General features: G+C 39.3%; 1 protein-coding gene across 1 annotated transcript; it reads right to left on the reverse strand.

Annotated features, from left to right (window-relative positions):
* Window positions 1-2,034: 2,034 nt before the first annotated feature.
* On the reverse strand, window positions 2,035-21,933 carry SLC25A24 (solute carrier family 25 member 24). The gene is made up of 10 exons (XM_010225831.2): window positions 21,745-21,933; window positions 12,338-12,464; window positions 11,755-11,842; window positions 10,381-10,492; window positions 7,824-7,982; window positions 7,342-7,494; window positions 6,455-6,562; window positions 4,443-4,610; window positions 3,244-3,394; window positions 2,035-2,766 (listed from the first exon to the last, which is right to left on the reverse strand). The coding sequence occupies exons 1-10, from the start codon at window positions 21,931-21,933 to the stop codon at window positions 2,588-2,590; spliced, it is 1,434 nt and encodes a 477-aa protein (XP_010224133.2). The 3' UTR covers window positions 2,035-2,587.
* Window positions 21,934-22,397: the final 464 nt, after the last annotated feature.

The following is a 22,397-nucleotide window of genomic DNA, read 5'->3' on the forward strand; positions in this document are numbered from 1 at the left end:
TGTGAAAAACACAAAATAAATCAAAGCGGGTCAGTGCAAATGCTTTTAGCTGGAAAACCATGCTACATATGCAGAGTAAACTAAGCCAATTAGCTTGAACAGGTTTTATATTGATCCTTTGACAAACAAGATTAACATTAAAGCAAGACAAGCATTAAGAAGCATCAAACATTTGTCCTGAATAAGAGTTCTGCCATGCAGAACACACTGAAGCAAATCTTAGTATATTATCCAAACAACCTGAACTATTGAACATTTTGTGATCTTCTATTGAACTCTGAACCAAATAGTGTCCTAGTGGCATAACAAAAGAGTCAACAAAGTTTTTTCCAAAATTTCAAACTAGCTTTTCAAACACCACATAGTACAATAAAGAAACTTGTCAGTTGTCTGCCTATGAGGCCAGGAAAGATCAAGCACACTCCAGCCCAATTAGGAAACACCATTTATTAGAAACTGGTAATATTATAGAGCTAAAAAGGTAAACATATTTCTTAATAGACAGACAAAGAATATACAATTTGAACACACAGTCACTGTAAAGGCACATAATGAAAAATTAAATCTGAATGGCTCCATCTTTTGAAGATCAGAAAACATCACCACCATGATTGTCAATACTCATAATGGCACTTACACAATGTCTAGAATGTGGGTGCTGCTTCAGGCATCACTGTACCACACACTGCTCATTGGTCACAGTCAAACACAACAACCAGGAAACACAACTCAAATCCCATACAGATACAGGGATATTGGCAAAAGAGGCATTCGATCAGAAAGGCTTCATATACATGTGACAATTTGGATAAAATGACTTTTTTTTTTTTCAGACGAAGTGCAAAGTCCAAGGTTTCTCAAAAGATGCAGCTAAAGCTGTCACTTAAAATCAGATGACATATTATATATAATTATGCATCAATTTACAGAGAATAAATTGTAACCACAAAAGCACTGAGGATAGATTTGTTAATATGACTATTTGAAGAACATGGCTCAAACTCTTCTGCATTCGGAACCAAATCTCTGGAGTTCTTTTTGTTCATTCTCCTTTTCCCTCAAGGGCTAAATTACAGGATTTAGCATGAGAACAAAGTTCTTCCTGCACTAACCCAATTTCAGGAAGTGGTCTTACAGAAGCAGCTTCTAGAAGGTCAAGGTAAACATAAGACTAATTCTCGCAGAAACCAGAATCAAGACACCATACAATATGCAGAAAGCAGAACAAATCAGTTCTGCAACAGCTGTTACTCTGTTTCAGGGTTCAGGTCTGAAGACATCTGAAATGTGCCAAAACAAACGAGGAAGTCCCTTCAGAAATAGCTATATGTGGAAATACCTATCCTTTCCAGCGAGGAAGTGCTTCTTCATTTTGGGATGAGGAACTGTTTCTCCATGTATGCTACGTTTGCTTCAGCAACATGAACCCAGCAGGCACACGAATGGCTCAACGGTTCCACTTGGTCACTCAAAATGCTTCCATGCTTTATTATCCCAATTGCACATAGACAGCCAACACACAGTCCAGAGGAAAGAGGCTACATCACACGAGCCGATTAAAACCTTTTCATAACAACACAATCTGCTATTGGCTAAAAACATGTACTTGATTTTTAACCCTTTGAATAGAGAAGAAAATGGAGTGTCCAACATGAGGCAATCCTCTTCCAACAAGGCAGCTGTGACAAACTCCAAGCTCTTGACAAGCATGGTGTCCTCCTTTAAACACAGCTAACATCTTTACCACCTTAATAAGAATCCCTCACTCATTTTTGACAGATAAATTGTGTTTGCATAGAATGGACCAATAACAACTTCTATTTCTATATATTATGATGCTATAAAATGGGCATCTGTAAGCCAAAGCTTGTCATGGTTAGTGGTACAAACACTTACAAATGCAGATCCCATGAAGCAAGTTAAAATAACTGACTGTATATCACAAATACCATATCAAACCATTTGAGGTACTCCAATATTATGGAACAGCAGTTTCTCAGATTCTTACTGGTTTAAATCAAAGACAGGTTCAGCCTGAGTGTAAAGATGCTGGCCTACATTTTAATGTGTTACTCCATCCTTGCTTGCATCTAAACCTAAGTTCTGAAAAATCATCATCAAAAAAAGCCCACAGTACTAAGTGTTTACTTCTAGAAGTGCAAAGTGTTGCCTGTGCTTGAGGATAGGCAGTGTCACAAGAAAGTCACTTTTGTTTACTCAATATCAAGGCAGTATACGCTTCTCCTACCTTTGGTTTCATCTGATCCAAATATACAGGAAGACAAATACAAGAAAAACAGGAAGAGTAAAATATGCATGATTTCCTGAAAAAATGAACATATTGTTGATTTAAACACATAGTTTCTTGATTTTTTAAAAAAAATTCAGTGACATTTTAAAGTGCAATATAGGTATCTTAAATGGTGAGTTGGAAATTAAGGAAGTTTCTTCCCACTTCAGGGAAAAAATAAGAGTTGTGGATCTCTGCAGAGATCTATCTCTAATTGTGAGAACAGATTACTTTAGAAATAGCTTCTGTTCTAGTGTTTCCAATAATATTAGAAACATCTCACCTTTTTCCTTCACTTCATGCTATTCCCAAGTTCTGCTTCATTTTTTCATATACAACATAGCTGATGCTGACAGCAGGAAGCACTTTCATAAAATTAGGGGCTATGCCCCTGTAAAGTCCTCGTACTCCTTCTGTAGCAATAATTCTTTGAAAGAGGCCGACCATGTTTAGTTGAGGAGCACCTTCCACTGAGGCTAGGACAAAAAGATGCCCAGGTTACAAACAAATCTTGGTAATACTAGAATTCAAGCAAGTTTTAAATACTGGAGGGGTAAACGAATCACCTCCAGGCCCACTGATTTAAAGCTTCTGATATTGAAAAGATATTCATATCCCTAAAATCCCACTGAGCAGCATTAGCCACCTGTATTTTTCCAGGTGGAGGCTCCCCCCACCAACTTGCAGACAACTCCACCAAACGCTTCTCACCTTTATCAAGTGCACTCTCACACTGTGCCATGAGCTTTCAGTGTTACAATACAGAGCACTTGCATTCATAACTTGGCATTTGAATCAAGCATGGTAAGGAAAAGCAGTGTTGGGGGAGGAAAGGAAGGGACTAACATAAGAAGCATTTTCCAGATAAAACTTTTTGAAAAAATATTTTTATCTTCTTTATATCCCTGCCACAATCATCCCAAGTACGTGACTTCCAGTGCAAGAAGCCTCACCTTGAGCCTGCATGCGTGTTCTGACAAGAGCCAGCGGGTAGCTGGCCAGCTGCCCACAGGTGCTCGAAATGGTACCACATCCCAACAATACAAGAACACCTGGGTTGGCAGAGCTTGATGCATAGTGTTCTAGCCATGTAGTCTTTAAGAGCTGCCAAGATAGAAAATGAATCATAAAGACACCTGCATTCAAGACAAATAAATAAGATTTATTATAGGTTCAATCCTGCAAAGCACCAACCTCCTTACTTTCAAGGCTCAAACTGTAAAGCTTATATGCTAACATGGTTACCTTTAAAGTCCCCAGGTATGGAACTGATCAGTGCTCAGTTAAGCACACAGCTAAGGCCTTGAACTAGATTAGAGCAGTTGGTGCCTAGCACAGAAATCCCTAAAGGATGTGGCCACAGCAGCATGAAGTAACAGTGCTCACACTCTAGACCCGGGAATCCTGGAGAAGAGCAGAGTTGTGCTGCAGAGGTTGCAACAAACCTCACACAGCTGGGCATGTCACCCCAGGCAGAGGGAGAGGTGCAAACTGCAGAGCAGAGCCTGCACTGTATGTGCATCTGAACTACTTGGCAGGTTTTAACCACCATCTAGCATCTAAGGTAATAAAACACCCACCTGTGCCAGCTGGCATGTAAGAGACCAAATTTCTCCTGAGATGAAAAAGGGCAGCATTCTGAACTCACCCCAGAAACTACACGATGGCAGTTAGCAAGAATTCTGGTGACGTGCACAGATACGTAATTAGATTATTATCAGAGAAAAGGAGTCAAAAAAGTATTAGCAGTTATAACTGCAGCTGTAGGCAACCTGATACAAGTATAGCTGATCTTAGGCTTAGGTTTGCTATAGAATGGGTAAGCTCCAGGCCAAGTGGAGTGCATAAATGTGCAAGTATGTCATACTGCCAAAGTCCATAATGCTTCCTGATGAGAAGCCTTCTTATTCGATGCTTCAAGAAGAAAGGACCCTTGTATGCTTACATGAAACCTTTTTGTAAGGGCTCACCTGTACAAGCTCTCCTCTGGGGAAGGGTAACAAGTGTTAAGGTCTGGACTAAGATCTCAGGAAGTTTTATTTATGCATTTTAATTTGGAGGCAACTGCAACACTACAAACACTTTACAAATCTGTGCACTGATACCTTATTGTACATTAGATAAGTCACATTACTCATTGATCTAAACTCACCTCATAAACAGCAAGGTCAATGCCAGCATAAGGAATTATCCCCAGAATATTAGGAATATAACCTTTGTAGAAGGCCTTCACACCTTCTCTTTTTAAAATTTTCTTAGCACAGTCAAACATCCCAGAATACTGCCCTGTTTTACCCACAGCCAATCTGGTCTTTAAAACCTGAACAAAAAAAAAGAAAAGAATCCTCAGTTATGTAAGTATTTGTTAATGCTATTTAGAAAGACAGGAAAACTAGCACTATGAATTCCTGCCTAGGCAGTTATTACCTGGAACTGCCTTATACTTTGTTGCTTCAAGTCTCCTTTATAACAAAGATTATTAAGGCTTGGTTAGCAGTAAGTTTTTCAGATTTTACCCTTCACGAAAAATAGTAAATCCTAACAAACACTAGCTAATAAGTCTTTATTTTGTCAAAAAAAAAAATTTCCATCCTGATGAAAGACAGTTTTTTCCTAGTTAACACAGACAGAATTTGATCAGTTTGAAGGCATTGGCAAGGACAGTGATAGCAGCAACTAAAGAACTGCTTAAGAACTGCTAAAGAGCTAAAGTGACAGTATTAACTTACCAGCAAGTCATAAAACCGACCTGGGAAAAGCAAAGGATATTAAGAAAATAATTTTTCAAAAAGCACATTCTTCTGAGAGCTAATTAAGTGGCAAAAAGATTGCTTCTCTTTATTAAAGCACAGCACCTGATTAAAAATGCAAGTATATAAAGCATTTTGGGACAAAAATGAAGAAGAAAATCCAAAAGGAAACCACAGAGGGAATTTCCAGAGAAAAAATTTGGCCTACTTTAAAGTTTCATAAGACTGTAGCTTCCTTAGGAGTTTCCTCGTACTTAGGGTATTTCTCAGAAAAGCTAAAAAAGGCAATTCTAGGTCAGAATTATATCTTTGCACTAAAACGACCAGACTGTCTTCTTGTAGAATAGAAGACTGAACTGCTCAGTAGAATCCAGGTGATCAATATAACAATTCAACTATTCCATAACACCTCTGTGCACGGAAACCAGCTGGGATTCAACTCATCTAATGGAAAAGATCTGGTTTAAAGAGATCACTATCACTGTTAGCAATCAAGACAACCAGGTTTATTCCCACTAACATTCCCTCCTCATGAAAGAGATATTTATATTGTTTTCTCTTGTTCTACAATCTTGATGTTGATCGAGATTTAAATCCAGCCCAAATGTACATTCTAGTAATTCTCACAGAAACAAAAACTCAGCGGAAAAACCACAGTAAACAAATTATGTTTTACTTCCATTCAAAAAACACAAGGTGTAAAATAGCTACTCTACAGCAGTTAACAGAGTAAGTGTAGTTAAATTACAACATAAATAATAACACATGTTCTACAGAGAAAATGGAGCATTTAATCCACCAACCTGCAGCTGTTTTATCAAATGTAGCTATTTTATACTCCCTCCACCACAGACCTAGCTTCCAACCACCATACAATAGAACATTGTCAATTTTGCTCCAAACAAGATCCTTTCTTGCAGGGACACATACAGGGAATAAGATTTAAGTGCAATTTAGAAAATAACTTTAATAAATACTTATTTTTTAATGTGTTCCTGATTTTCATTTCCTGCACTAGGCCTTAAAAGCCATATTGCCCCAAATAGAGATTTTCTTGGACTGCAAGTTTTGAGTGCAGTCACCACATAACATAAACATCTAATTTTTGGTTCGTGTAGACCGAGAGAAATGACACCATTATCTAAATTCCCAGTAGCTTTTAAAGATCTCAATTTAATTAAAAAAAAAAGGAAAGCCAAATAGATAGAAAAGTGACAAGTATCAGTAATGTACTAATACACTACATTTCAGAACATCTACTAGTAAAATTCCAAAAAAGTTCCAAAGTAAAAATAAATGGTAGGATATAGGCACTATTCCTACACTACTTTGTGCTATAGAGCAAAATGGGCTCTAGGCCAGAAATGAACACAGCATTTACCAGTTTCTCTAATGTGAGCAGATTGTTACTTACCTCCATGGGATAAATAGAAGTTTGTGCTGTTGCCCCAGCCAAAGAACCAGATACAAATCTTTCAATGGTGCCTAACTTTCCATCATCCTTACTGAGTATCTTCTTGTACTGCATAGATTAAAAAAAAAAAGAAAAGCATATGATGCTTGTTTTATAAGAGAAGCATGAATTATCCTAAGAAGCAGAATTACAGTACAGAATATTTTCAAGCTGTGTTACAAGCATCTACTAATCTGTCATTCAATCCTGCAATATTCCAATATTTACTTGACTTTTTTGTTGCCTCTTTTCTCAAGAATAGTAGAGAGACATGCAACATGGAACTTTCGTTTTATTCAAGCTTCCAGCAAGACCTACAGAGCAAAATCAAAAATCTGTTACCTACACTAAAACTAGAGTCCAAAGGAGGATTAGGCCCTAACATGCTATGTAAAGCTGATTCAGAGGTAAATATAACTCTGAAATCCTGGGTAAGGACATCTTATATAGTACAATGACATTTGACCTAAAGAGAATCCATACGAGTCATACCAGCACAACATGGCAGATTTAAAGATGTTACCACTTTGAAACAAAAGCTGAGGTATTTACACAATACAGTTAACAAGAGCAGAGGACGGTTTAATACCTACAACAGATTTAGTTTCTTAGTGTTCATCATATAAGTGTAAAATTGGACAACTACTACATTTTCTATTAACAGAAATTTAGACGATTGGAAATCTGATCAAAAACTCACTCCTAACTAGTGTGACAAAAATCATAATCCATGACAAGAACTCCCACATATTACAACTGTGCCCCTGAAGAGGCGTATGATATAGTATCTAATTTACTATTATTTTCATTCAGTTATTTTTAATTGCCTTACCCATTTAACATCCTACCTGTTCATAAGCCCAGAACTTAATAGCAGTTTCAGGAGCTATTTTCACAACATTTACACCATTCCCCCTCCAAAGAGAGCGGATACCACCTTCTTTCACCATCTGTTTAAAACCACTGGCTATGTTCATTTTGCTTGATTTTGAACCATGAACCTAAAACAATGACAAAACAAAAACACACATGCTTAAGAACACTGCTCTGATCAGAAAGTGAAAGGACCATGTTATTTTATTTATGTTATTGCCCTTATCAGGGTGGAAAAGACACTTTTAGAAGAACAGGGCATCAATCCATACATCACTAGATATACCTTTAGGAAGTTATGAATCAAGTGCCAACATAAAACAAAATACAGAAATTAAAGACATAACTTCACCTTTCTAGAATTGAGATGGGCTTGGCTATCAGTTTTCTGCAAGACTCTCTGTAGCAGCTGAAATAATATGCTGAAAGCTATGAAGTTCTTAAACGCTGCACCTACCTGCATCATCACTTTGAGACGATCCAATGGTGCTGTACCTGTTCGAGAAACAGCACCAGCCACTCCTCCTGCCAGCAGCTGTTTCCACCACTGCCCAGTCTTCTTCTCTTCTTCAGTGAACTCATCTGGAATAGTTAGACTATCTCCTATATCCAATACCTATTAGGGCCAAAGCAAAGATGAGCAAATAAGTATCCCATTTCACCTCAAATTTTATCAACAGTTTCCATTCCAATTTAAAAACCACCACAGGATATACAAGTAAAATGTTAATTATGACTTCTATGCAATAGTCAGTAATATACTGAGTAAGAAGGCCAAAGACCCACCATTTCAAATACTGCACTACCATCATTAAAAATGCTGTCAAATACCTCTTGAGCCCGGTCCAGGCAAAGACATTTTGTCATGTTCTGTAAACCTTTTCATCCAGCACTGAAGCTCAAATGCTTACATGTTACTGCTAACCTTTCACCAACCACTCTTCTGGGATTAGTTAGATAATCTCCAAAGGATTAAGAGATTTCTCTCTACTGGTAGTTTACTCATACACATATATGCTTTTTTCTGACATATTAAAATAACATCATTAGGGCTGATATACCTACATAGATACTCAATTTCCAAAAATTGCTGTGTATTAACTCAAAAAAGAACTAATTTGACTAATCTATTACATTTCATATCATCATTTCCTCTGAAAAATTTTTACTGAACAAAAATCACTAACATAAGACTGAATATTCATTAACAGGAACACACCTGCATTATCATTCAATTTGATCAGAAAATATTCTTACAGGCCTTACTTTCATTGCTAAAATAAGATCATGTAATTTTATATATCACTTAAACATAACCTTTCTTCTTGATCTGATTCATAAGCATAATTTAGAAAAATTATAATATCAATAAGAAGCCAAAAGTAAGCATAAATTAAACGTTTAAAGAGGCAAGAATGTTTTGTTAATTTATAAAAAGTACTGACCAGAAGGCATGTTAACTTGTTTCTACTACTGCACAGTTAAAATCCAGACATGACTCCCCATTTATTCCAAGTTCCCTACCTGTACAAGTAGGGAGAACTGTTTTGCTCAGGATGCAGATTACACATATAGCTATAGATTATTGCATGAATGGGAAGAGCCCTAATTCCTCTATATATTCAATATAAAACAGATTAATCAGAAATCCTTTTATCTTTCTGACACTCATGGCTTCCAAATAAGGTGTGATAAATTGTCAACCACAAAGAGTCAATTAATTAAAAGATGAATCATAACTTAAAAATACAGTCACAGACATTAAAAATATCTGCCAGAGGTTAAGACTGGTGTCTAGAGGGTCCTAACAGCAGCTTTTAATAATATAACAAAGTTAGCATAACAAAGAGAAAACATGCTACATTTGGGGATAACTACCAACTCATAATACTTATAAAGCCAATGTAGCTTTCTACTGGGAAGAGTCTGACAGGAATTAAAATTTTGCAATAGAAAACAGAATTCAAAGACAGCCCAGCATGTGAGGCCTCCTATCTGCTGTTATCTGAAACACCAGCTGTGTTAGTGTGTAGCTGGATTTTGGTTTGCTGTGATAACCATGTTGTCAGCTGACTGCCACATGCAGAGACCACAGACTTCTAACCTTGTTCCTTGGAGGTAACCAAGGACACTCCATAACAACAGAGATCTCTCTCTTAAATACAAAAATAAAGAACTTAGGCATTTTTCACTAAACAAGCTGGGGCCAGGACTTTCTAATCTCAAAGTGCTCCAGCTGCTTTCCCCAGGAAACAGAGAGCTCCCTCTTGGCAAGCACCTCCTCTGGGGCAGGGCTGGGCAGTGTGAACCACTCAAAGCCATCAGGTCTCATAAGCCACTTTTTATTATGGAAAGGCTGACTGGTATCAATGGTCTTACTATATTCAAAAACACCTCTCTCTCTCTCCCTACTTTACAGGTTACGCCAGATATCTACAGAAGGATATTTAGCATCGAATACTACAATTACTGGCTGACAGTTTACTAATTATTTGCTCTCTTAAGTCAATCACTCTTTCATAAGCACTCTGCTCAGGAGTAACTTGACAAAGTTTTCTAAACAATGGAAAGTATATTGCTGTAGATCCTAATCATCCTGAATGAAATATGACAGCACAAATGAGCATATAAGCACATAAAATCATCAGTAAAGAAACTGCTAGTTTTAGAGTAATAATATAAATGCAATTGCTGAACTAACATAGAAGTAATTTGTTTCAACACACAAAAATGTATTGCAAAGTTGAAAAAAATGTATCATTCTTGAGTTCTTCCTTTGGAGATATTCCACAAAACAGTAAAGTTTTCCTTAATCTGAATTTTGCTGGCAGAGTTCTTATTCAGAAGTGCACACCATTCTACACTACTTAAACACAGGAAATTAAGAAGTAAGTAAAACCTTTAATATAAATACACTTGAAATTTAACATTTATGAAACTTATCAATATTGAAAATTATTCTAGTAGAGACAGATTTAAGAGCTGTAGTAAAATTAAAGTACATTTGAACTTACAGTGGAATGCTTCCAATATCGAATTATTTCTTCAATATCTGCAGCTGGGTTAAACATAAAATGATCTCTCCACTCATTCCAGTCCACTGTCATTGTCCCATCAGCATCAATACTGAAAAGAGATATAAAAAAAACAGATAAAGAAACAGTGGCAGGGTTTCTTTTGGTGGTGGTGGCGATATTGCTTTTTTAATCTGAAAGGAATTAACATGTTCCATTTAGAAATGGAATGTAACACCTCAGTCTACCAACATTTGCAGCCTTTGCTTCAGAAAAGCAGGTAAGACACTCCTCTCCAGGAACCAGACACTCAACAAGTGACTAGACTTCTTATCAGTCAAGAATGAAGAGAGTATGGGAGAATTTCTATAAAGAAACTGAAGTCATCAATAACCTTTCAGAGTTAAAATTTTATTTTTCAACTATTCTCTTCCACTGAAAGCACACAAGAGGGAACAAAAACTACTCCTGTTCAGTAATGGACTTGACTGGGTAGGTCACAAAGACCAGTCTACATCCTTTCAACCTTTAAAATCCCAGTATTTAAGGGATATTTTGGCTATTGCAGGAAAGGACTGCCAAAGGTGCACTCTTGCAATCTGTCTGACAAAGCTCAAATAATTTGACAGAAACACCAGGCTAGCAGGGCTGATGGGGAATGACTGACTCAGCCTTTTCTACAGACAGGAGAGTGCCATGCAAACCCTGTCAGATGGACCACTTGTCCATCAGATACACTTCCAGAGAGGCAAAACAGCCCCACAAAAATACAAACTGTTCACATCTAGTCACTTTCACCTGTAAATTTCCCATCTGGAATGCCAGAGGACAAAGTTCACATGAGAACACAGAAGTTGTTCTTGATCAGAGTTAAGAGCTGAGGCCTCCTAACACTAAAAAAATTCAACACACTTGAAAAAATGAAAGAAGTGAGAACAGTTATTCTATTAGAATATAGACTTCAAGTCCTGTGACCCTACACAGTGTAGTCCTCAAGAAACAGCAAACGTAATGGATTTTTTTTTTAATAAAAGAGCCAATTCTTCCACTGCAATATCCAAGGAAAGCAAGAAATATCAAACTATCAAACCTGAGGCTTACTGCAGCATCCTAGAGCTTTCACCATGAACAGGAGAGTCTGAAATCACAAAGAATTATTCTTCTCTTTTTTTAAAAGACTTTAATAAACAATTATCTATTCAGGTACAAAGGAAACATTTGAATACAGTCATTCCAAAATCATCTAAGAATAAGTGTTGTTTAATAGTCTGTCTTTTGAACCATCTTCACACTGTACTACAAAAACATACATAAGTAAAATACAAGGACAAATACACAAGCTCAAAAACACATTAAGAAAGAGTAATTCCTGACCTTTGCAGAATCTTTTCTGCTTGTTTTTCTGAAATATTTATACCCAGTATCTTGAGGGACTGGACAACTTCTGATGCTTCAATTTTGCCTTAGAACATTTAAAGAAAAAAAAGACGACATTTAAAACACGTAGCTTAACACACTTGCATTTTGGAACTCACTAGATTCCATCATATGGCTATTATACAATGGCACAGAATATTTTATATAAATTTGAGATAGTTTATTTGATCCATCCCATTAAAAGGATGGAGCAAAGGTAAGTATACTGAAATAATGCAACTAAATGAGATAACTACAAACAATCTTTAACAGATAATTAGAAAATCCCTCATAATTTCTGCATCATTGGAGCAAAGGTACTCAGGTCAATAGATCTGGGAGATACACAAAGAGAAGACTGAAATAATTTTAAAATTATTTCAATTTACTTTAGTCCTTAATATGTTCTTTAGGGAAAACAAAAGTATCATATTTGCAAATTTTGTCTTCTGTTTAGAAAAGAATACAAATGAAGGCAACAAATTTTAAAGCATAATTACTTCAAATAATGCTTGAACAAATAAAATAAGACAAGACATACCATCATTGTTTTTGTCCAGGCTCTTAAATGCCAGTTTCATTTTTTTCTCATGATCTTTAAGATACTGCATAAATTCTTCAAAATCTAGCTGCCCATCCTGGTTAGTATCTCCAGCTTTGAAAATTTTCTGTTGGGAGAAAATTAGACATTTGACTATCCTAAACCATAGCATCTTACAAACCAAAAACAGCATCATATAGCACACTTAAAAACGAAGGATCATATTGGTCAGTTTGGGGAGAGAGGAAGCATTAAATGAGGAAAACTTCTAAGCCTACATTTCAGGGATACTTTTTTTCCCCCCAGATTTAAACACATTCTTACTGTTTCCATATGAAAAAAGCAAAGTACACTGACAAATTGCAGCTATACGTATCACATCTTTTGAGGACGTGACAGGAAGGAGCAGGGACATGACAAAAACCTTGAAAGAGCCCAACTTGAAGCCTGTAACTTTTCACACTGCACATGAAACCTACAATATGCCAGACTAAACAAATATGGTCTTGTCTATCCTCTTTAACTTTGTGGCTTATCACTTCTAAATTGGAAAGATAAATGCAGAGGTAGCAGATACCTATTTAATTGCTGACCAAACACTACAACAGGTTTGCCTGACCAGCACTTCCACCACCCAGAGCATGGGCAATTAGTGCTTTCTCCCACACAAGACTGAAACCCTGACTGAAACCCAATTTTATATCCCCTCTAGCAACTCTTATCTTCACATCAGTGTTTCCCAGAAACTGCCTTGTTAATTTTATAAGTAGGTGTTTCTTATTTGCAAGCTGAATACAGGACACCAAAGTTTTTAGCACAGCAGGAAACAAATCTGAAATACTGAGTAGTGTTGTGGTCCAGCTGCCCAGGACACGCTCATCTGCAGCACCAGATATCTTGCCATCCTCCTCAATACCAAGGCCCTGAAGAGGAACACCCAGGCTAAGAGGCTCGACAGGATTTACCAGCTTGGGCTCTAGGCCAGCACAAGGGCAGCAGCAAGGATGAGGCACAGCATGGCAGCACCGCTCTGACAGGCGCCTTCCATGTCCTCTCACGTCTGTCCACATCTGACACCTTTGACAATATGGGAGCAAAGCAGCTCTGGCCAAACACTGCAGATGGACAAACAACCCCATATACCTGCTCTAGGACAAAGCTGATGTGGAAAGTGTGCCCCATCACTTCACGTAGCATCAGCTCTTGTGTTTTCTTTCCCAACAGTGTATGAAACCTTAAGGGGACAGCAGATTGTGCAAGAGCTGCTCTCAGTGGCCAGAAGACCAATCTGAGGGCAGAATTTGTTCTTTAAATTTGCGAAAAATTTCAAGGCCCTTCATGGCACATCTAGAACCCAGATGATGTTCTGCCAAACATCATCTTCTCATTGCAGCTTCTCAGTAAGATATTAAAAAAAAAACAAAACAAAAAACAGTTTCCTCCAATGCCCTTGCCATTTTGGTGAGCCTGTTCAGAATTCCCCGTTACATAGAAACAGCTTCTGTGTATACAGGTGTAAGGATGGGTTCCTTATCATAACTTTCCAACCCTCCAAAAGAGAAATGCTAACAGAATAGCAATAGGCTCAGATCAGAGAGGAGTTCATACTTCAGAAACACTCTTCTGAATACATGTTGCTCCATGCATGCACTGCACCTCATACCATTGGATCCAAGCGTCTTCTGGGACTTGCACAGCTACTGAGAAATGGTAAGTTATGGGGAGACACATACATATTTTGATTGAATTCTTATCAGAACAAATTGCTCCTATTCTCTACTGCTATGCAAAATACCCAAACAAAAATACAGAACAAGGGAAGTGTTGTTCTGGCTTTCAGTTACCACGAAATACCAACTAAATTCCAATTACAAAATCTCTGTTACTGAGCACGATGTGAGCCAAATAAAACAGAAATTCCTGAGAGGTTTAGAGAGCTGGCAATTAGCAGGCAATGGGGGCACCTTTCATTTTACCTGAAAAATAAGAGGATTTTATTCATACAGCAGGAGTTAGAAAAGGACAAGCACAAACCTATTCTTCATTCCCCACTTTTGTTTTTAGTTCTTTTGCAAACTTCAAACTGCCTCCATCACTCTCAGTGCTGCAGAACAGAAGTGACAAGGAACGAAAAGGCACACATATCCTTAGCAGACATTTATTTTGCTCACATTAAAAATCTAAAAGTTCATACAAACGCTGTATAAAAGGTACTATTTGCTCATGTGTTAAAACTTCAGATTAAAGCCAGTAATTGGTAGGTTGGTGAAATACATAGGAACACTCAAAGGGTTTTGCCTTCCACTTGGATGGCAGAAACTGCCTCTTAGGGGTTATATTTTCCACAGGCATAACTGGATGTGAGTACCGACAGGCTCCCTTGAACCTACAGAGAGCCCAAAAGAAACAGCAGCTGCCAAAGCAAGCCACCTTTCAGAGCAACATACAGGTTGGAAGTGACCTCTACCACTCATCTCGCCCAAACCATCACTTAAAGAGGCTCTAATTAGACCAGGCTCTTGACAGCCATGTCCAGTGGAGTACTTCACAGCCACAAGGATTGAAGCTCCTCAACCTCTGAGCAATCTGTTCCCATATTTTACAATCCCCACTTCATTTCATTATGAAATCACTCTGCTGTTCTGGGTTACTTTTTACTGCAATATACCACATTTTATACTGCTATAACAATTTGCCCCTTTTCTTTTTCCTTGTTCACCAACTTTTTGGATGGAGATTTAAACGCATTTTAGCATAAGCATCCTTCTGATAGGGTACGACCCAAATCAGATTCTGGTCCATGCTTCAAAGTCCTAAGAAACTGAGATATTTAATTTGCTTGGCACATAACCTGCCAGTTCTCATTATAAAATATACATCGGATGACCACACCTTTACACAGATTCAGCCCCAGACACAGAAATATTTTTCCAAGGCATGCAATTTTTTTTCATTGCCTGAAAACTTTAAACCAAAGCAATAACAATAAGCAACCAGATACTGATATGGTGACCCTACCAAGATCCACTAATTACTTACAGAACTAGGAAGGCAGAATTTGTATGATCTTGCTTTTAATGCCATTGGGCTTCCCACCTTCTGTCTAGAAAGGTTCCTATGCTGAACTATTAGTGTCATGGCACACGCTGCTTTCCCCCAACACACACTTTGTTTTTAACAAATGCTGCTACATTTTTTCATTTCTGGCACAGTTTAAGCCAGACACTTTCACAGCTCTGCACTGCAAAACAGCTCCAACTAGAAATGTCACAGGTAGACCAAGAAAAGTTTCACTGCAAAAATGTCTTGTTTAAAAGATCACTACAGTGCTGAACTCCTGCTTTTCTGGTAGTCCTCCACTACCTCTATTTTTCTGAATTTAGGTGTGTAAGGCTCAACCAGATATATGGACAAAACCAGGAAAGTTACAGGCTAGTTTTATATAAATCCAAAAACTGACCCCTTTAAGTAGCCTGCAGAATTATTTATTACTCTGCAGTGATGTTATGAATTTTTACACATTCATAGCTACAACAGAGACAGAGAACTGGAAAACTTCATGCTTTTATTCAGACATTTAAATTCCCCACATATTATATATTACTTAAAACCAGTATTTTTATTGCATTTCCCACTACAATTTGAAGAATGCTTAAAAGGAAGGAATCGATCAAGAAATCACTAGGCATGTCTAGTTCTCTACCATGTTATCTTACAGGATGTAAATAAAAACAAACAACACTGACTCGTAATTGCCACAATCAGTAACCCACTGATATCATCTATGACTAAAGTTCTACAGGACACAGTTGCAAATACCACATAGCCTCATGTTTAGAGACATTAAAATGTGACATTTCTTAAAAGAAAACAAGGAGTGTTATGTACAAAAGCCATCACATCACTCCCTTCTCTTTTCCCCTTTTTTCTATTCCTCCCTTTCCCTCCAAAAAGGCATAGTGACACACTTATATACATAGACCTGCAACCTAGACTTTAAACTTATTGAAAGACAGATTCAGTCACTCTTCAAGTATATGCAACCCACCTCTATCAGATAGATACCTTCCAACACAAAAGCTAAATGTGATCCTTATCCTATCCATTTCTGGCAAGATACAAAGTTATTCATCATAACAACAATAAAACTGAAACCCACAAGTCAGTAAACAAGTAAACCCATCTTGTCACACTAAACCAGCCAAGAGATAAATCCGACCCCAAGTGAAATGGCCTGAGATTTTGCCTGTAGCGGTTACCCCAACCTGGAAGTGCACACCCCACACTAACAGAACAGGCTGCTACTCAAGCTCAAGCATTTCCACACAAAGCTCCATTGTGAACAGAAGAGGCATTTGCACAACCTCCAAAGACCTCCCAGATTATCTACACGTTGCATTCAGATTTATTCCCTTCCTGCTTATTCCTCCTCCTGAAAGGAGGCTTTCAACATTTAAACACATGCCATCTGTCACAGACAGAAGTTAAGAGCCAGGTGTATCAACAGAGATGTTACTACCAGCTGGGACCTTTAACTTTGCCCTTAGCACCACTGTTTCTTACAGCAAGGAAGGGCTCAGAGCAGTATCTCCACCAGCTCCTTTCAGGACATAGAATCTCTATTAAAGGAGCCTAAAAAGGAAGACAGGCAGGCCTCATCAGCACGCCTTGCAGAAGCTGCTCCTTCAGGACCTGGACAAGCTCCCTCAACTCTAAACTATGAATTAGAACCGTAAAGATTCTAGGAATTTGAAGCAGCATAAATAGGAGACACAAACTATCCTTCAAACCTTCATTCATCGTTCCCTGTAAGTTACACAGATAACTCCTGACTTTTAAGGAAGAACTTCTCTACTAGAGGGGTACTCCCACCCCAACCTATCTTGGATGACCACTACCAGCTCAACATGACGCTTTTGCAAGGCTTTTCAGCAGGTGAGGAAGATACCTTTCAGGGCTGGGGGGTTCAGGTTCCCTAATTTGGTGCCTGGCATTCTTGTGGTTTGCAGAACTGCAATCATTCACTGCAACTCGCCACTGCTCAAAAACCCTTTTGCCCACCCCGGTTCGTATTAATATATCTAATACATATTTTGCTTCACTGAATGTTAAAAACATTATGAAAACAAACACTTTACACTCATCCTTCCCCTTCACATGGAGACTTGAGTACATGCCTGTTAAAGCCATTACAATCACATAATGAGTTGACATGATTCATTTACAATTAATTTCACAATTGAGTTACCCAAATCAGACATTAAGCAACCATTAAGCGACCTGAAAAGCACATGTGGTGCCAGCTTTCAACATCCATGTGATATGACAATTTGTTTTGTTAAAAACCGGAGATACCTATCTAGTCTAAGCCTATTGTACTGGTTTTGGTGTACTATTAAAGTAAGGAGAAAAAACCCACACACTCCACATGAAGTGCAGCAAGGACAAGAAAGAGTACAAGTATGTACAAGTATACAATGCTGTGAAATTACTGTAATGCCTATCATTATTTTCTAGCCTAATATCTACCTAATAAATTATAACATGCATGGTATGATATGATTCCCAAGTGTAGATATTATACATTCAAAACCTGCCATTGATTCCTTATGTTGCTGAAGTAATTGCTGCTTTCGACATGTTTTTAGCCAAACTACAGTATAACGCAGAGGCGTCAGTTGATTCGCTCTGCTAGACTCTAGCTTTGCCAAGTCTTATACTAAGTGAAGTTAAGGGATGCAGGAAATGCAAAAACCATAATTAAAAAATGAAACAAAGATGTACTCAGCTCAGTCCCCGAAGGGGTACCTGCGCAGCGAAATGCTCTACTGACCACCAACAGCTATGGCAAGCTCCAGTCTCGAAAACCCTACAGAGCTGTGCTTGCACAGAAGGAAGGATGCCACCCAGCCCTACCCTCACATCTCCTTTCACGTAACAGATCCAGCGCTGCAAGGCAACGCAGAACTCGCATTTGTGTGACAGAACTACCAATTCCTTCTCGGTTTTCAACGCAGTAACACACTTCAAGTGCTCTGAATACTTTTAGACCTAGCTGGACTGAAATTCATAAACAGACTTGATCAAACAAACCATGCTGTGATTTTAGTCTATTTGGACCCTGTTTTGATTTACACAGAAGTTTCTCTTCACACTGTATCTTCATTTAAAGAAGCCTTAAAGTAAAAAGTTCTGTGGTTACCATGTACATCAAAATCGGATACAAAGTCAATCCAAATAAGATTTTTAGGTTGTTCCCCAAATGCAGTTATTCATTTAATAACATCTTGCTACTCCTAATGCCTAGACTCAATATACAAATAGTACCCAAATGCCAGGCTGTTCCTTCTGCACACCGATGCTTGAAGTTTCGTGTTAACCTCCCACAGATTTTATATAGGGATTGATTGCAACAGGAGGAATGGGTGAACAGAAATAGTACTTCATATAACTACTCGCACCATTTATGGTGCTCTAGTCTCAAGGACTCACAGCATTCTGAAGACATGGGATGAGATCACTTGAGATCCGATCCCAGCACCTAGTTTGCATCTCCACAGGACAGCTCCACTACTCAAAGCCCAGACTGCACACTGGCTGTAAGTGTTGTTTGTAGCAATTCCTTTGATATTGTCACCATACTGAATTCCTTCTTTGTCCACCTTGACATATCAGGCCAGGAATCTTTTGTAAAGTTTCAAAAGTTATCTCTTCCCAGCACATAATATACTACAATATAAAACAGGAGTCATGCTGGCAGCCTTTACAAAAGGCATTTCAGATTTCTCAATGGTTTACTTTTGCCTGTCAAACACCGACTGGAGGCAGATCATGTTAAAAGACTCCTGTCAGCTTGTGCTATGATGCTGTTCCATGAGAAAACTATATATACTTTAAGAAGGACATTCAACCTACTCCCAACATATATCACATGGGTTCACCTCAAGGCACACCAATTTTCCTACCTACATTATTTCACCTGGCAGCATTTTATCACACATTCAACGCCAGTAAAACCATCAAGAAAGCGTGTAAAAGAAAGAAGAACATGCCGTGAATGTATTACTCAAATGGAGAGCAGCTTAGTATCCTTCAAAGAAGCTGTACATATTTTAGAGAAGAATGACATGCTATTTCAGAAGAGAGAAAATTAACTCTAAAAAACACCAACATTTAGCTTAAAGGTGATGATTTTGCAGGGAAACAAAGTAGTGATATTCACATGGGCCTTCACCAAAGAATAACCACAGAGCAGTGCTCCCCAGCAGCACTATACAGTGACCCACACTCCTGTGTGCACTCTTATTTTATGCAGTGCAATCCAGGGCCACAAAAGTGTTCTGGAAACCTAATCCAGACCTATATCTAAGACACCCTAAAAGCCTGAAAACCTAATATTGAAATAACACTACTTTTGCCTTCACAGAACCAAAAAAAGCACACAGCCACAACCACTAATTTTATTAATGATTTTGATTTTTTTAAAACAAATGGTAGAAATGAATTACATTGTATTAGATTTGTTGGCTTCCCCCCCAGCCCCACCTCAGGAAAGCAGTAGCCTGAATACAACTTCCACACTCATCTGCAACATCAGCCTAGAACCTCAAGTGAAATGAGTGGGAAAAGGCAGTGTCAAGACTCAGGAAAAATATAGGAAGCAGATCAGCTACATAAAAATAGAAAAGAAGCTGCAGGCATGTCTTGCTGAAGCTCTCTCATAACACAAGTCATTTCTAGTTCAAGCTGTGTACACTGTTAAATTTAAAACTGTGGACACAGATATTTCAGCGCACTCCAACTCTTGCGCCCCCCTCAAACTGGTGACATGATTCATGGTTTATTTTGTTTGGCCTGTGGTTGTTAAGCAGCTAAGGCGCCCAGTTCCTACTCCCATTGCAACCACACAAGTCTAGCTTACCTCAACTCATTACACGGGTTGCAAATCTAGTTTTATCTTGTAGCAACTAGGAAAAATTTGACAAATATTTAGATCTGCACTTTGAATGGAAAGCACCACACTGACAGGAGAAAGACAGAACAACCTAGGATTTGATCATAAGCAACTTGAAACTGAAAACACATGCCATTTTGTGTCATCAGGCTTTCTGGGAACTGTGTTCAAAAACCATCCCTATTATATGTCAGAAAATTGGTCAGCTACTCCACTCCTGTTCAATAAAAAAGCAAAATTTGTTAGTCAGACTGGTACAGCAGGTTTTCAACAATGTGTACCTGAGGACTGAAGCATGCCACTAGCATGCACTTACTATGACAGCTCTCCTGTATAAGCAAACAGACCAGACCACCTTCCCCTTATAAGCCAAAAATTAAGAAACACACTCATTGCAAAGATGATTTTGACCAGAAATAATACTGAAGTAAAAGCCTGCTTAGCACTTTCATTCATACAAGTCTCATTCAAAACCCAAGAGATATAAAACTCTTCCGGTTACTAACGGGAGACAACAAGGAGAAAGCACAAGAACTTTTAAAACCGAGTCGCCTGAAGGAAAACACACCAGCTTCAGTGACCAGCATCTAATAAAGAAGTTGAAAAACTAAACTAAAACCTGCCTTTTCAGTCTGATCTCGCCTTACCACACAAATAGCTTTACCTATAGAATTACACATTAAGTTTTTTATATTGTCACTGATAGGAATTCAAAGCCACCTGGAGAACTCTTTCTAGGTGCAGATCAGACCTTCCAGCATAAGTCAGCACTGCAGCTGAGCAGCTGTACAACAGCTCCTGTGCAACACCAGCAATGCTTGGCAACTCAAATTTTACCAACTCACAAAGCTACAACCCTGAAAAAAAATCACAGAGAAAATTGTTAAGGCTGATCACATTAGGGGCACCTGGGACCACAAGTGAGAGCTCTGCCTGGCCTGTGACATAATGTTCACTATTACAAAACATTGAATTTTTAAAGTAGAAGGGTCTCTGTATCAAGCACTGCACATGGGCAATCATTTCATCTCTCTTCATTAGCTGATTCTGCTTGTGCAACCTACTACTATTTATGCTAAAGACAAGATTTCCTCACCTGTTGCCCCAAAGAAACCGTAATTTACCCTGACCTAAAGTTCCCATCCTTTGTTACGCTGCAGCAGGAACATGCTATCAAATATCAGAATCAGGGAAAGGCCAGCGCTGACACATGATGAATGCACAGGGCCAAGCCCACTTGGCAGTGCCATTACTGCTCTATTAATAACGTTTTTTACTTCGGGTACTTCGTTTACAGCCTTAGGGCGCCTCCGTAGAGCCCACGCCCAGAGCAGGCACGCCGAACCGGGAAGGAAAAGCAAGAATCACCCAAAGGGGAGGAGGCAGGTTACCGGCCCCAAGAGCCCCACAGGCGCCGTCCCCCAGCCCAGCGCGGCCCGGGTGTCGCACCCACCTCCTCGGCCTCCTTGCCCAGGGGGATGCCCATGGCGCGCAGCCCCGTCTGCAGCTCGGCGATGTCCACCCGCCCATCCTCGTTGAGGTCCAGCTTCCTGAAGAGGTTGGCGTAGCGCGAGTCCGCGTCGCGGCCGCCCTCGCAGGCGGCGGCGGGCAGCGCCCAGCGCCGCAGCAGCTGCTGCAACATGGCGCGACGGCGGCGGCAGCGGAGAAGGAGCGCGGGGCGCTGGGGCTCCCGGGGCTGGGCGGCGGCGGCGGCGGCAGCGGGACGGGGAGGAGCGGGCGGTGCTGGCAGCACCGCCCGCCGGAGGGAGGAGAAAAGGAAAGGAGAAGAGGGAGGGAAGAAGGACGTCGCTCCGCGCCGCAGCGCGGGCGGGGCCGCGCGCGCGGCCGTTGGCATTTGAACGCATGGGCGGTTAACGGTCGGCGGAGGGGCGGGGTCAACGGCCGTCCCCGCCTCCCCCAGGGTAAATTTGAACGCGCCTTTCTGCATCTCCCGGTAATTAACCAAAGTGCTTCCAAGATCAGTATTGGTCTCCTTTGAAGTATGGAGGCCAAGTATTACATTTTTATTTTCCCTTTATACATCCTGCTAAGTACCATGTCTGCATATAAGCGCTGTCTATGGCCTAAGCCATTCAGTAAACACTG

Source organism: Tinamus guttatus, unplaced genomic scaffold, assembly GCF_059628265.1.
Source record: "Tinamus guttatus ecotype Peru unplaced genomic scaffold, ASM5962826v1 Tinamus_guttatus_pri_ptg000211l, whole genome shotgun sequence".
Taxonomy (NCBI): Eukaryota; Metazoa; Chordata; class Aves; order Tinamiformes; family Tinamidae; genus Tinamus; species Tinamus guttatus.

Coding starts and splice junctions, on each gene's coding strand:
- SLC25A24 (XM_010225831.2), bottom strand. CDS start 21,933: ATGTTGCAGCAGCTGCTGCGGCGCTGGGCGCTGCCCGCCGCCGCCTGC. Junction 12,465..21,744: donor TGGGCAAGGAGGCCGAGGAG/GTGGGTGCGACA, acceptor TTCTCCCAACAG/AAAATTTTCAAAGCTGGAGA. Junction 4,611..6,454: donor CTTCTATTTATCCCATGGAG/GTAAGTAACAAT, acceptor TTTTTTGTTCAG/GTTTTAAAGACCAGATTGGC.